Source organism: Trachinotus anak, unplaced genomic scaffold (assembly GCF_046630095.1).
Source record: "Trachinotus anak isolate AG129_WGS33_773 ecotype Australia unplaced genomic scaffold, CSIRO_AGI_Tana_v1 ptg000007l, whole genome shotgun sequence".
NCBI classification, from domain to species: domain Eukaryota; kingdom Metazoa; phylum Chordata; class Actinopteri; order Carangiformes; family Carangidae; genus Trachinotus; species Trachinotus anak.
The window spans coordinates 17,422,832-17,436,923 of NW_027273858.1; the positions used below are offsets into that span (position 1 = coordinate 17,422,832).

A 14,092-nucleotide genomic window follows, 5' to 3' on the forward strand; every position below is an offset into this window, starting at 1 on the left:
TCTGAAACGCTTCACTGATACTGATACGAAGGCCTATCCATCTGAAGGGACGTGCATATGCATATGCATATGCATTTGTAGAGCAGCCAGTAGGAACCCTCTCTCTCTGACAAGACCTGTGATTGTCTCCCATCGCAGGCTAGAGTTTGTTAAGTCTGAAAATAGATGCAAGAGGAGGTGCAGATGTCTAGTTTGCACTTGAATTACAATAAGATGAAAGGTGATTATGGAATTTTTGCTAATTGACACAAAGAAATTACTGCCTACGTCTGCTGTAAGAAGCTGCCACCTCACCTCAAGGGTTTCATTTCAGACAAAATTGAAAGTAAAATGCTAAAATGCTATTATCTTTTTGAATGACTATGGGAAAACTTAACGATATTCAATTTGCTACTTAAAAACCCGCACCATAGCATAGCAAAGATCTAAATAGATCACATCCTATATGCCATAATACAGTGAATTAAAATCCTAGTCCTTAAACCTGTAGCCATTTTTTTAATTGATCCCCCCTTTTTGCCATTTGGTGGCAGAGCAATAGGCTGTAAACGCAGGCTGTGTTGTTGATATGGCAAACATTCTAGTAAACAGATGCCTATTTACTGTACACATCTAGCAGACACAGCGCAGAGTTGTGATTGAGTCCATATAGCAATTGCAAATATCTGGCTTTTTAGCTGCGAAATGCTTCACTATGTTCAACAGCTTGTCACTATCTTTGTCTGTCTGATAGTTGATGAGGTTTTGGGAGCTTTTTTGCTGAAAACAGCTGGCTGCTGCAGCTGGATACAAGGCTGATGAGAGCGGTGGGAGTGAACCAAAACATTAAAGTTACAGGCTATAAAACCAAAAGTTCTAAAAGGCACCATAAAGGCCAGAGGGGAACTGCAGAATCGGTGGAAGTTCCCTGTGGGTTCGTGCTGAGCAACCATTTCACATTACACAGAGTCATGTGATCAACTGTTAATGTAAAAATATTGATTACTGCAGCTTTAAGCTTAAATCAGGGCTGTTTTACAGCTGGAGCACCAAGGGGCTAGTGTTTTCTGGCTCAGAAGATAAAACCAGCAGCAGGTCTGGATTCAGAACCACGTCCATGAAAATAAACTTACACATACTGCTGGTAAGTCACATCTCATGTTCCTCATCCCCTGTGGGTACAGGATGGTCCAGACAGACAGACAGACAGCTGCTGAGAAACAGCATCTCACATCACCAGCTTCCTCCTCTTAGTCTCATTAGGTCAAACTGGCAGCTCAAGTCAAAGGCAAGAAGCCCACATGCCCAGCCTCCCATGACAAAAAACCTCCCCAACACTCCCAGGAGCTCTCATTACTTCTCTGCCCCAGCCCCTCTCCGGAAGGCAGCCAGCGCCATCCATCAGATCTATCGATCCCGCCTTCCCCTGGTGTGGTACCTGTCTGTTTTTGAGACTAAGTGGGAAGGATGGAGGAGCTGGCATGATATTTCAGCTTTCGAGCGACAGCCGCGTCCCCAAGGGATGTTACAAGGTGAACCAGTGTCTGGGCTTCTTGGAGGAAGTGCTCCTCCGTAGATCTAAATGAAGAAGCTCTCCCTGGAGGAATTACTAACAATATGTTTTCACTGCCTGGACATCGAAGTAATAATCAGTTCTCTGTTCACACTTCTTGCTAAAAAAAAAGGCTACCCCATTCCTCTTGATACCACCCATGAGATAGCAGCACAAACATCAAACCCCCACCCCCACCACACCCCTACCCTCCCTACCCCCTATTTTTTATTTATTTATTTTTTAAACTCTGTCATAACTGTTGTTTATGGTTCCACAGTGATGTTTCACAAAAGAACAGGGGTACTGTAAATCTTTTTAAAGAGATTTGATGGTGTGTCACATTGAGTTGCTCTTCACTTTGATCTTATTTCTCTGATGGCTTTTGGGCAGAGAAGCAAGTTTAAGCTTTTAAAGCAATTGCCTCTGAGAGAGCCAGTGTAGAGCAATCTGACATGAGCTCTTGTTATATGTCTGATTGGGATTAAATACACAGCATGTGACTTTGTTTTAAAACATTTGTCTTTTAAACAGATCCATCATCGAGACAGTGTCACTAGCCTGTATGCAGGGCCGTAACAATAGCTGTAGCTGTCGGCCCCCCAACACAGACCCCACCCCTAAGAAAATGTAACCAAAAATAATGTTTCTAAAATGTTTTGATTATTTGTCCTCTTTCTATTTAATTTGTGCGTTTAGCAGTTATTTATATTTTCTGTAATTTACATTTAAGATGGATTTACATTTTTCTGTAAAGAGATTACGGCATAGCTCTTGTCAAAAATGTAACTGGATGTCAAGCTTTGGCTGCTTATTTCATCTCCTCACTCTGTAATAATCTCCTTTTCAGTATCACAGTATCTGGCAAACCCACCTCCACTACAAAGCTTCTGCTCAAAGTGATCAGCAGTCTTTATCACAGTGAATGGAAGAATGTGAACACAGGACTTCACAGCAGGAGTCTCCTTTTCTGTAACAATAATGAAAAATAAAAGACACCTGGATGTTCTGCCAGTTCTAGATATCAGTCATTCTATATCACAGAGTAAGTGAAAGAATGTAGACATAATTATTCATTCATTCATTATTCATACCATTTATCCTTATAGGGGATAGGGGCTGGAGCCAATCCCAGTGGACATGGGGCAAAAGTGGGGTACACTCTGGACAGGTCACCAGTCTATCACAGGGCTGACAGAGAGAGACAAACAACCATTCATGCTCACATTCACACCTACAGGCAATTCAGAGTTGCCAATTAACCTAACCTGCATGGGTTTGGACTGTGGGAGAAAGCCAGAGTACGCAGGCACAGGGAGAACATCCAAACTCCACACAGAAAGACCCCATCCAGCTGACAGGTTCAAGGCCAGGACCTTCTTGCACTGCTACATATAATTAAAGCATCATTGGGCTTTATCACACATAATACATATGTTTAGTGTTGCAGTGTTAAGTGATATCAGTGGATGAAATCCAGTGCTGACCTGCAAATTAAAACCTAAAAGAAATAGAGGGCATGACTTCATTGTCCTCAATGGTCCAGTTACTGTGTAGGTATAACTGTGACTGATACGCCGTACTCCCATTTTTTATCCCAACTGTCCAGTACTTTCTTGATTTATTCCAAACAACTCAATCACTTATTGCAGGTCAGAGAAGCTATCCTGGGAAAGTACTGCAAGAAAAATGGGATAGGAGACAGTGATTGCTTCAATCATTGTTATGATGTATATTCTTCTATGAAAATTATATTAAAGCTGAAGTGGGGCTGCCAGAGCTTGTCATTGTCACAGTGGTGCTATTAAACAGTCCTGTTCTTCAGCGTCCTTCCACTCATCAGTGTCATTACACAACTTCCACTATCAGTCCAGTCCCAGTGGTTCACAGTGCTTACAGACTCTTTTATTATTAAGGCATATCAGACATCAGATGCTTGAATCATCTTTTAATAGGAAATGTGATTTTCTGTTATTTTTTCCTCAGGCTCTTACTGCTCAGACAGATCACACGCAGGCTAATTATTCCAAGTTCAGTCTGAATGATTAAATATGTAAATGAGTCATAGTTCCTGGAGAATCAGTACGGCTCTCTCTGCACTTGCACAGACACATGTTGCACACACACCTTTCACTCTGGTTGGTTCACACTCCTGTGTTTCTTCAGAAGGGCTCTCGCTTTATCATGTGTAATTTCTGAGAGCACCAGTGTGTAAATTACATAGATCAAATTGAAGATGAAAATAGACATGTGCTTTGTGTTCCAGTGCATTTCCTCCAATCCTTTGATTTCTTGATCAGCCATAAGTGATAGAAATAGGTCTGTTTCTGAGGAGACTGCAGCTCCCAGTGGTACAATGTTTATAATTAAGTGCGATTTTCAACGTTAGGATCAGACCAGAGGAAAAAGAATGAGGCAGGCTATTTCCTGCTGTCTCTGCTCAGCCTGCTCTGTTTTTCATGTGTGCCGTGTTTCCTCTAATGGTTGACAGCGAAAGATTGAGATTTTGAGTTGGGAAGTCTTGCAATTAAATTATTTAAAATGCTTATTAATTCCACTGGAATTTCCTCCCTGTTTAATTGATTTATTCAACAGTCGAGTGAAGTGCAGAGTGAATTTGAATTAGCTCCTAAAACCACTAAAAAGAGTCGAATAAAAGCCGAGCTGCAGATGGTGTTAGTTTAGTGTCCAGTGTTTGCTTTGTGTAAAAACACCTCTCAGGAGAGTTAACTTCACTGACTCATTGACCAGAACTGACATGCAGAAGCTCACACATAACAAAGGTGTCAGCTTCAGAGGAGGATACAGAAACCTCTGATAATGTGAAAGTCATGACTTCAAAAAAAATAAAAAAATAAAAAAAACTCAATTTGCATTCATTAGTGGTGTTTGTGACTCTGGTTGAAGTGATGCGAGAGGAAAAGCTGCAACACGATCTATGATTCTCCCATGGTTCAGAGAGTTTGTACATGTACCTGTCAGACAACGTAACAACTCGGCAGAGAATCAAATAAACAAATCCAGATCCCAGGCCTAAATCCCCTGGTACAGATGCACTCCTAAAATCATTCATTCATTCATATCCAGTCAAGAAATATTTTTCATAAATCCACTGAAACATTTGAACAAGGGGTAGAACAACATCACTTTCATTTGCATCTCATTTTCAGATGTTAAATTCATTTTTCTTTTTTCCAGCTGTCTTTCTTTTATTGTTTCTTTTCTTCATTACTATGAAGGCAGAATCAGACTCTGAAGTGAAAATTCTTAAAATCAATCAATTTTTACTGGGAAAAAATCAATCATCTCACCTCACTGGGAAACTATATTATTTTATTTATTGACTGATAGAGCAAAAGTCTAAGGAGTGGATTAACTGTGTGTTTTCATATGTAAACTGCAAATGTCACAAGTCCAGCTCACTAGATTAGTAGAGTGACCTAGTATTAAATGCAAGGCCAGGGACATTTAATGCTACATATTTTATGGGATTAAAGGAGCTATGTGTAAGGTTTACTATTGCTACATAGCCAGTGTTAGCATTAACAGCTGTTTACTTACCAGTATAGAAGAAATGATGCAAGTTCAGCATCAAACTTCATTCCTTCACTCACCAACAGCTGTCTCCAGCGATGGAAAGCAACACCATTATTAAATATTGTCTATATCACTTCATTTTTTCTATCAGCTCTGAAGATCAGCTCAGACGTTTTATAACCTCTTGTATTATAAACGCAATGATGGCCAAAGTGCTTGTCAAACAACAATTACCACCACCCACTCCCAACAAGAAACCACATTCAGCAGCAGAGGAAACTTACAAATGGCCCCTTTAATGTTTATGTGAAAAAGAAAAGGTTTTCCTCATGACTGGCACCTCGTCTGTGCAGTATTTCAACAAAGATGTTGTCTTTTTGCCTGCCACATGCAGCTTTAGCCTCAGTCTTTTAGCACAACATCATGCATATAGCTTTCAAGAGCATATTGAAGTCTTATTGTGGGGGGTTTCTTGTTTTAAGTCAGCTGCAAACATAATAAAATGGAGACTACTATACTAAGACTACTATAATAATCTAAAATAATACTATATAGTAACATTTAATACCAGACCTTACAATGCATGGTGCTTCATTTCCACATAAGGAAACAAACCACCTTGCTGGAAATCATCTAGGCTTTTCTCCATGGCCATTTTATGAGCAGACCTGCCACGTGGGGCACAGTATGGTGCAAGCACAGATTCAATTATGAGGTGGGGGTGTTGGGCAGAAAGGTGTGTGTGTGCCAAGCTCTGTCTGTAGGCTGCCTGAAGCTGATCGATGTGGAGACTTCTGGTCTGGCAAGTGGGTTGCAACCTGGTAGTAATGTGAGAAAGGCCCATTGTGCTGCCGTGGAAAAACCCTGAGCACTCAGCTGTGTTTACAACCCACAGCACGAGACTACAGGCACGCCCCTCCGAAAAACACAGGGTAGAGTCAGATGGAGACAAAGCAACACCATCCCATTCCCCCCACCATGTCCTCTGTGAAGCTGCCTCCCAATTAGCCACACCGCTGCTGCCGAGGTGAGATAACAATAGAAGCCCTTGTATCCCCTAAAGACCTCACTAGAGGACCTTTATTACCGTATTGATATCTCCTACATGTCACCACTGCCCTCACTTGCCTGGCAGCATGCCCACACATTTTATATGAGGGAAAATCACCAGAGGGGTTGTAACTCAATACAAGAAGAAAACAGCAGGACACAACATTAGGCTGAATGGTACATGCTGTAATTAGTGAGATGCTGTAAGGAATAAATATACAACACGGCAAGTTCAAGCTGCACAGAAAATTAAAAAAAAAGATTAATGGGTGAAAGTACAAAAACTGCAAAAAATCAAGTGACACCCAGTGGAATGAACAAGTATATTCTGAGCTGACATAAAATAGAAACGACACATCATCAGTGGCAGATATAATATTATTTTAGAAACAAATAAACAAACAGCAGTTGCAAATACTTATTCTATGTGCCCACTGATATTTTATCCTTCAGTTTTTTTCTACATGCATAAGAAACAATTGTGACAGATATATTTTGAAGTACAGAGCATCTCCTCAAGCGCATACTGCTTTAAGACATGGAGGGGAAAAAAATCTAAATATTGCATTTTCCACACACAAAAAAAATAATAAAGTGTTCAAGTTAGCTCACATTCTGTAGCACCACAAATGAGTTACCTAATGGACAAAATTACATGTAATTAAGGTCCAATTGTACAGAAAAACACACAAAAAAGTGGCAAGCTGGCCTAAAAATTAAGCATATGTTTTAGTTTATGTGCAAAACTGTTACCAGTAAAAGACGTTTAGATTGTCCACCTGGTCCACGGCCAAAATTCAACAGGTAGCTGCAGTGAGCGATTGGTCATTTTTCAGCTTCTGTTTCGTTTTCTGTCTTGCTATTTAAAAAAATTTAGTTTTTTGTTCTTGCCATTCAATTTAAAATTTTGTAACTTTTGGAAAAAGAAATAACACATTCTTCTCTCATAAACTAAAATTAAAACTAAGATGAAAGCTTTGCTCAGTTCAGTCCACTCAATGTTAGCTAATATTAGCAAACAGGTGTTGTATAACATTACTGAGTCAGTTCACTGACTGTATGGCTTTTCTCTTTGTGCATTACAATGCGTTTTTAAAATGCACCACAATTCCTTAAATTTTACCTGTGACAAGTTGTTGTTCAGCAAAAGTTACATCGCTTTACAGCTGATAATGTCTCAACTGGTTTGTAAATGACAACAAATCAGAACAACTGAAAAACTCAATAAACCAAATAATAATCAAAAATTCTTGCTGTTTTCACAGTGATAACTGAAGGTAAAAAAAATCCCCTAATTGCTCTGCACTAATAAGACATGACATTAAAACCTGTATCAAAAAACTTCTTGAAATAATCCTTAGGTCGTCTCGGTGGCCTAAGGCACTCTTTACCTGGTTTAAAATGTAGACTGGCAAGATTTGAGGAACTTCTAAAAAATGCATTAAAGTTTCTCATATTTTTCTTTTATATCAAAATCCTTCATATTTTTTTTTTTCCATTTGTAGATAAAATTTTACACAGACTTTCTACGGCTTTGTGCTGGAAACTTTCAGCAGTACCACAGCGGCTGGTTGAGTGAGGCTTTATGGAAAATGGATAAGGGGTCACCTCTACTACAAAGCCGAGGTCAGGCTCTCAGAGAGCCAGTCTGTGTGTGAGTGGTCATAAAACACTACAGGCATCCATTTCAAATGTCCCAGCTGTCACTGAAGTACTGGTCCTCATCCTCTTCCTCTTCTTCCTCAATCCCATTTTTCATGAGGTCATCATCTAATGACTCATTCACTTCCTCTTCCTCCTCCTCTTCCTCTTTGAGCTGTGTGAGCATGGTTTGCAAAGTGACTTTTACTTCCTGGACTTCTTTTTCTAAAGACTGTGCAGAGTGAGTTAAGGAAGGATCTGATGCTTCAGAGACAAGCTGAGAGTCACACATTAACATGTAAATAAAACACATGCCAGCAGACAAATATCTGGGAAAAACGTGACACTTGTGGCCCTCAGTGGTTAATGGTAATAGCAGAGGGCAGCCATAACCTGATGAAGCCATCAATCTCTAATTTGGCCACCAAACGGATTACTGGGACAGATCATCAAGTCATACCCAATTTAACCCCATCCAATTCACTATTCATGAGCTCATCTCGTCTGTGGAGCTTGGTGGCAGTGTGGGGACCCAGGCAAACAGACTGCCCAGCTAAATAATTCATAACCCATCAATGAAACGGGATAGAGGCTGTCATCAGTGGGAGGGAGGGAGGGAGGGGGAGGGGGGGGGGGTTGTTTAACCTGCTTAGAAACTCAAATTAATCGTGCGAGTGTCCAGCTTAAGTGGCAAATCAAAGGGATAGCTTTGACGGCAGATGGGGCCTGATGGCTCGTTTTACTGTCTGAATGGACACAGATTGTTCTCATTCATAATTAACCAGCCGTTAAAGAGCTTTTCATGAATAGTGCAGAGGGTTCGACAAGACTTTTAAGGCAACATGATCCAAATGGGACGAGGAGATGCAGAATTAGGTTGAAAACCTTTAAAACTAACCACAGAGGGTTCTTTTTCCCCAATCCTTCTCTCTGTGGTTGTCCATCCACCTCCTTGTATTGAGAGCGGGGACTCAATTAAGACCCTCAGAGACTGGAGGTTTGATCTTCCCGTCACTATGGCAACAGTAGTGTCATCCTAAATTCAGTTTCTGTTTGATTTCTGCAACACAATAAAAATATTGTTATGTATCTTCAGCGTCCGCAAGTGTCCACGGCGATTTTGCATAGCAGGAGCGCCTCAACTTCAAAAAGCCAAGATGAATGACATGTAAGGACATGAAAACAGAAAGGTGGAGAGGAGCAGGCCAATCTGTGTCTATCTCCAACTGCCAGGCTGCATTGATATCATGCAAACAGTGGAGGAGCCTGCACTGACCCCTGACAGCACAGCGGGGGACATGAATCTCTAATCAGATGTGAAAACAGTCTGGCCACATTTCGAGAGTGAAGGACGTACTGTGTAACTCACTGCTTTTAGAAATCCTAAAACAAAATAAGCCTCTTCATCATTTTGGGCAGACTGGGAAAGTATTTCTGGCAGTCCGTGTTCAAAAGAGAGAAATGAGGGCTGACAGAAAATAAACAAATAAATGGATAAATAAAAAGAACAGCATGTTAGCTGGCAAATTTTCTTCATCCCTGTGTTGAAATATCACCTTTTCTATCTGTCTCAATAAGCCCACAGTGTGGAGGGGAACAGTGGAGCGAGAAAAACACACTAATCTATTTCCAATCAGTTTCTAATTAGCGTGGAAAATGATGTATTGTGACCTGTAATCAGCTTCAACAGTTCCATTTGAGTCATTATCATGGATATTGTAATTTCCTCCAAGCCAGTACCACCAAGTGGAAGTGGGCAGATGGAGAAGGGGAGGGGCAGAGGGGCGAGGAGAGGAAGGAAGGGTCAGAAGGAGGATGGACATTATGATATGACGGCAGCGGAGTCATTAGAGTGACATTCCTCTATCTGCTGCGTCGCTGCCCCTGTCGGCCAACTTTAATCTCAGCCCACGGTGACTGGCAGCTCACATCAAAGGCCCGCTAATAACCTCGCTTGGACTTTAACCATTTCATTTTCCAGTGGGCACGTCCAGCCTGTCAAGAAAAATCCTCTGATCCCAGTTTATCTTCAATTCCCTCTCTGAATGGACCCATAATGTCAGATAAGACAGGTGTTTTTTTTTCCTCAAAAGGCAAAGTCACTGAAAGCTAACATCAGTCAGCCTGAAGGTAGTTTGGATGTGTACTTTTGAGAGTTGGAAGGAAACTAGGTCCTGAAGATGGATGGACAGAGACAGGAACACACACATAGATAGTACACAGTTTATATGATACATGTATATTTAGAGAGCAGTGAAAGGATATGGGTGAGGGCCTGATCCCGGTTTAGCATGGCCGTCTGCAATTCATCTTCCAAGGTCATTAGTCTGTCACTGATCAGCTCACAGCGCTCTGTTAGGTCTGCAGCCTCAGCCTCGCTGCACGCATCCTGGCCGGAGAAGAAACAAGGGATGAAATGAAGAGGATACAGAGAGGAATGGAGCAACCATGAACAAAGCAGCAATGGTTCAAATAAATGGATCTGGAGAATGAATAAACACAAAAGTCTCTCTTACAGTAACAACAAGCAATGTTCCAGGCAAAGAGAATATTTTAGGGTTGTTAGTGCACTGGTATAACAAGGACATTAAAAAGATTGGAGTCATCTTGCAAAAAAGAACAAAGCCTTTGATGAAGCTATGAACATTTTCATTATCATATTTTGGGAAAAATAAAATGTTGTTGCTTGTGTGAAGGGAAATTCAACACTAAAACTCAGAAGGTATCTCAAGTTTCACTTGAATTTTTTTTTTTTTTTTTACAACAACATGCATCCTTGTTTCAGTTGTACAGGGAGGTTTCAGACAAATATGAGAACAAACAGCTTCAATCAGAAAGAACAGACATAATGAATGACTGCAGCAGAGCTTTGCACTTGTTACTGTGTCCAATGAGGTACACAAGCAATTTAGAGCTACATCTCCCCAAAGCTGGGGGACTCACATCCTGACTTTTAGTCCCTAGCATGGAACAAGCTCCAAAACCACTGTATCCTGCATTTCCCATAATGCTTATGTTAGTCTGAAATGCTTCAATGAGTCTGTCATTAGCCCCTCCCTGTCTGGTAAACACCCACACCTTTCAAACCCCACTCCTCCATTTGGTAAAGTATCTGTTTCTGCTCATAATCATCTACGACGCATTTGTGTTATAACTAACTCTCTGTTGTCTACTTTTCTCAGAGGCTCTTAAACAAGTGTAATTATATATTATGATACAGTGTTGTGAGCTTCATTAGTTGCCATAACTACACAGATAACAAAGATCTATACAGTGAGATATTGTGTCACAACCCTTTTGTTGTGTCATCTCATAAGAAAAGAATCAAAAACACAACACACTTGCTTATAATTAGCTTCTTGTTGAACACTGCTGCAGAGTTGACACCAGTGCAACAACACCAGTAGCATTACTGTGTCATTTTCTGTGTTTAGTCTTAAATCATGTACAGTACACCTCCACATTCTCATATAAAGCAGGTATTATAAGTCACTTTTACACCCAAGAATAGTAGGTACATGTTAAAGCATTTTGATTGAATATTTTAATAATTATTGATTAAAGTGGCTGTGTGGAGGCCTACTTCAATTAAACTAATTGCTGTTATACAAGCATGTGCAAATCTTTTTTTTCCACCACTTCTTGACTTAAGTTGTTTTGTTCTTGGTTTAATTTTAGTTTTAATAATGATTGCGAATGTGCATTTATGACCATGAGTCAACGCTCAACGTGGAGCTCTCCAGAGTTTTCCTAGACTTGGTTCATCTTGTTCACACTTAATCCTTCACCTTGTTTGAACCAGATACAGGTCTGAAGTGGGAAACAGCTGGACAGGCCAAAAATCTTTGTTTGGTAAAGCACCAAGGTCATAATGTACACAGTACACAGCAGGGGGGCTGTGTCTACAACATTTGGTTGTGTATCTGCAGATCACCTGAGGAGCCTGAGTGTGCACTGGAGGATGGTGGGGATGTCAGGTTGGTGGAGGAGCAGAGTGCAGTAGGGCAGAGCATTCAGAGAGCAGAGCTGACCATAATTAGAACAGGCCCCTTTGCAGACATTGTGTCCTAGTTTCTTCACACTTATCAAGCATAGAGAACACAAACACACACACCGGAGCACACAGTCCACACTCCGAGCAAATAGACACACACTAACGTGCACGCAGACCCAGTGCTCTCGTCAAACAACACATAGAAAGTCTAATCTGACTCATAGCTGCAGGTAGAAAATATCAACTCCCTGCAGCTCAGAGGTGTCAGAACAATCACTGGAAAGTCGCGTCTCTGGTCTCTGTCCTGGAATAGCTCTCTCTCTCCGGATGATGTAACAACCCCCAAAAGAAATGTGCAACAACAACAGGCCTGAGGTGTGGTGATACATACAACTCATCCCTGATGCAATTAAAGAATTAAGCCAGACTTAAAGGCAGAACAGCCCAAAGGATGCAAGATTTAAAGAAAACATGATGCGTTGTGTACGAGGCACTAAAATGAACAAGTGATCACTAACACCATTTTGTTCTCAGGTGTCATCTTATGTGAGAGGAAAGATGGTCAGTTGATAGATTCACTGAGCTGTTTGTTTGTCAAGGTTAGTGGCATCTTTGGCAGATAAGAGCTCCGTGTTTGTGTAGCTGATTGATTCTATACATTAGAGCCTCCAGTCAGCTTTCATAAAGTCAATACAACCACAGGAGAGAAGACAAAAGCTCACTGTGCAGAACGACACTGCTGAAAACAAGCCTGACAGTTTATTATCAAACCTTTTAAAAAACTGGTACAACAACTGAAAAGCTGTTATTTTGCTCCTGGTGGTGATCAAAACAATATGAACGACTCTCTCTGCTACATCTGCTGCTGACAAACAAGAAAACATGGGAAATGAAATTTCAACAACATGTCAATTTGCATAATAGAATCTCAGGCATACATGTATTGTCATGTTGATTCCTGATGCACATTAGTGCTGATGTTATTAGACCAAAAGTAAACAAAGCTGCCTGCAGAAGCATGAAGTTGAGCAGATTATTTAGAAATTCAATATTCAGACTTGTGCAGGCACTGGTTATTTAACCAATAATGAGTGAGTGAGAGGCAGCAGGTAATTGTGTATGTTCCCATGGGTGCTGTTAGGCCCGACACTTTGCACTGGGCAGGAAGTACAAAGCAACAATATTGTACTAGCATTAGGTCATAATTGCTTTAACAAACAATAAAATAGCTGAATTCATTTTAGGCTCAAGAGGAAATTAACTAGCTCTTGATGAACTAGTGTCTGTTATCAGTGATGCTTTTAGTAAGTTAGTGCATCCACTCCTAGAAATACTCTGTTTCACAAGTACGGTATCTTTAGTATACTGTTTGCGTAGGAAATGACACCAATACAACTTTGAAATGTCACTGACAATTGAACTTCACAATAATTTTTTCAAATAATTTATGACTTTTATTTAGAACTTTTTTTTCCAAGATCCACCTGGAACTATTTCACCACCATTCATTCACATTTTGCATTTCGGGGTGGGACAATAGTGTCTATCAACAATACACTGGACTGACAGTTGTGAGTTTACTTAATTTTGTCACTATTCAAACATCAGGTAGAATTTGGAAGCAGCTTCAGATTTTGAGTCTGCTGTCGGTGTACACCTCTGTCCCACAATGCACAAGTCTCTAAAATTATACCCAAAGCATCAAACTCTGTCTCTCTCTGTGAAGTTTGGCTGGCACTGACACAGTTACACTGTGACTCTCATGTCTGACTGCACATGTACTGTACCTCATTACCTGTTGGAATAAAATGCAAAGGTGTGTTACATGCCATATACTTACTGAAAAAAAACCCATTACACTATACTATATATATATAACAATTTAGTATATAATAGCTACTGTAACTGTAACACAGCAATCTTCTCAAATCTAACATGGCTGGTGTAAATTTCATGACATCATCATCTAAACTAGATTGACAAAACTAATCAAAAGCCTTCAACATTTCGACTGAATAACGTCTCCATTGTTGTGTGGTTGTGCGGGTCAGTACGAAGAGGTTAATGTAAGGACCTTGAGAGGATAAAAGAACAATTAGTAGAGATTAAAAGAAAATAGAGCAGTGCTGAAACACACACTTGCACTAACACACACACACACACTAATCAATCTCCATTGTGGTAGCAGGGCAGACGCTTTGGCAGCAGCTAAGTGGAAATCATTTACTTAAAGTCATTATGGAAAGGAGAAGGAGGTCAGGCGCTCTGCAAGGCAGAGAGTCCAACTCCTCCACAGCGCTAACACAACACCATCAAGATGAAGATGCAATACAATACCA

General features: G+C 40.5%; 1 protein-coding gene across 1 annotated transcript in view; it reads right to left on the bottom strand.

Moving 5' to 3' along the window:
* Window positions 1–6,283: 6,283 nt before the first annotated feature.
* disc1 (DISC1 scaffold protein) overlaps window positions 6,284–14,092 on the bottom strand; it is a 44,103-nt gene continuing 36,294 nt past the window's right edge. The window contains exons 13-14 of the mRNA XM_071481111.1: window positions 10,032–10,148; window positions 6,284–8,000 (exon numbers count right to left, since the gene is read on the bottom strand). Of these exons, the coding sequence (XP_071337212.1) occupies window positions 7,806–8,000; window positions 10,032–10,148 (312 nt within the window). The 3' untranslated portion in view covers window positions 6,284–7,805. The remainder of the gene's footprint in view (window positions 8,001–10,031; window positions 10,149–14,092) is intronic.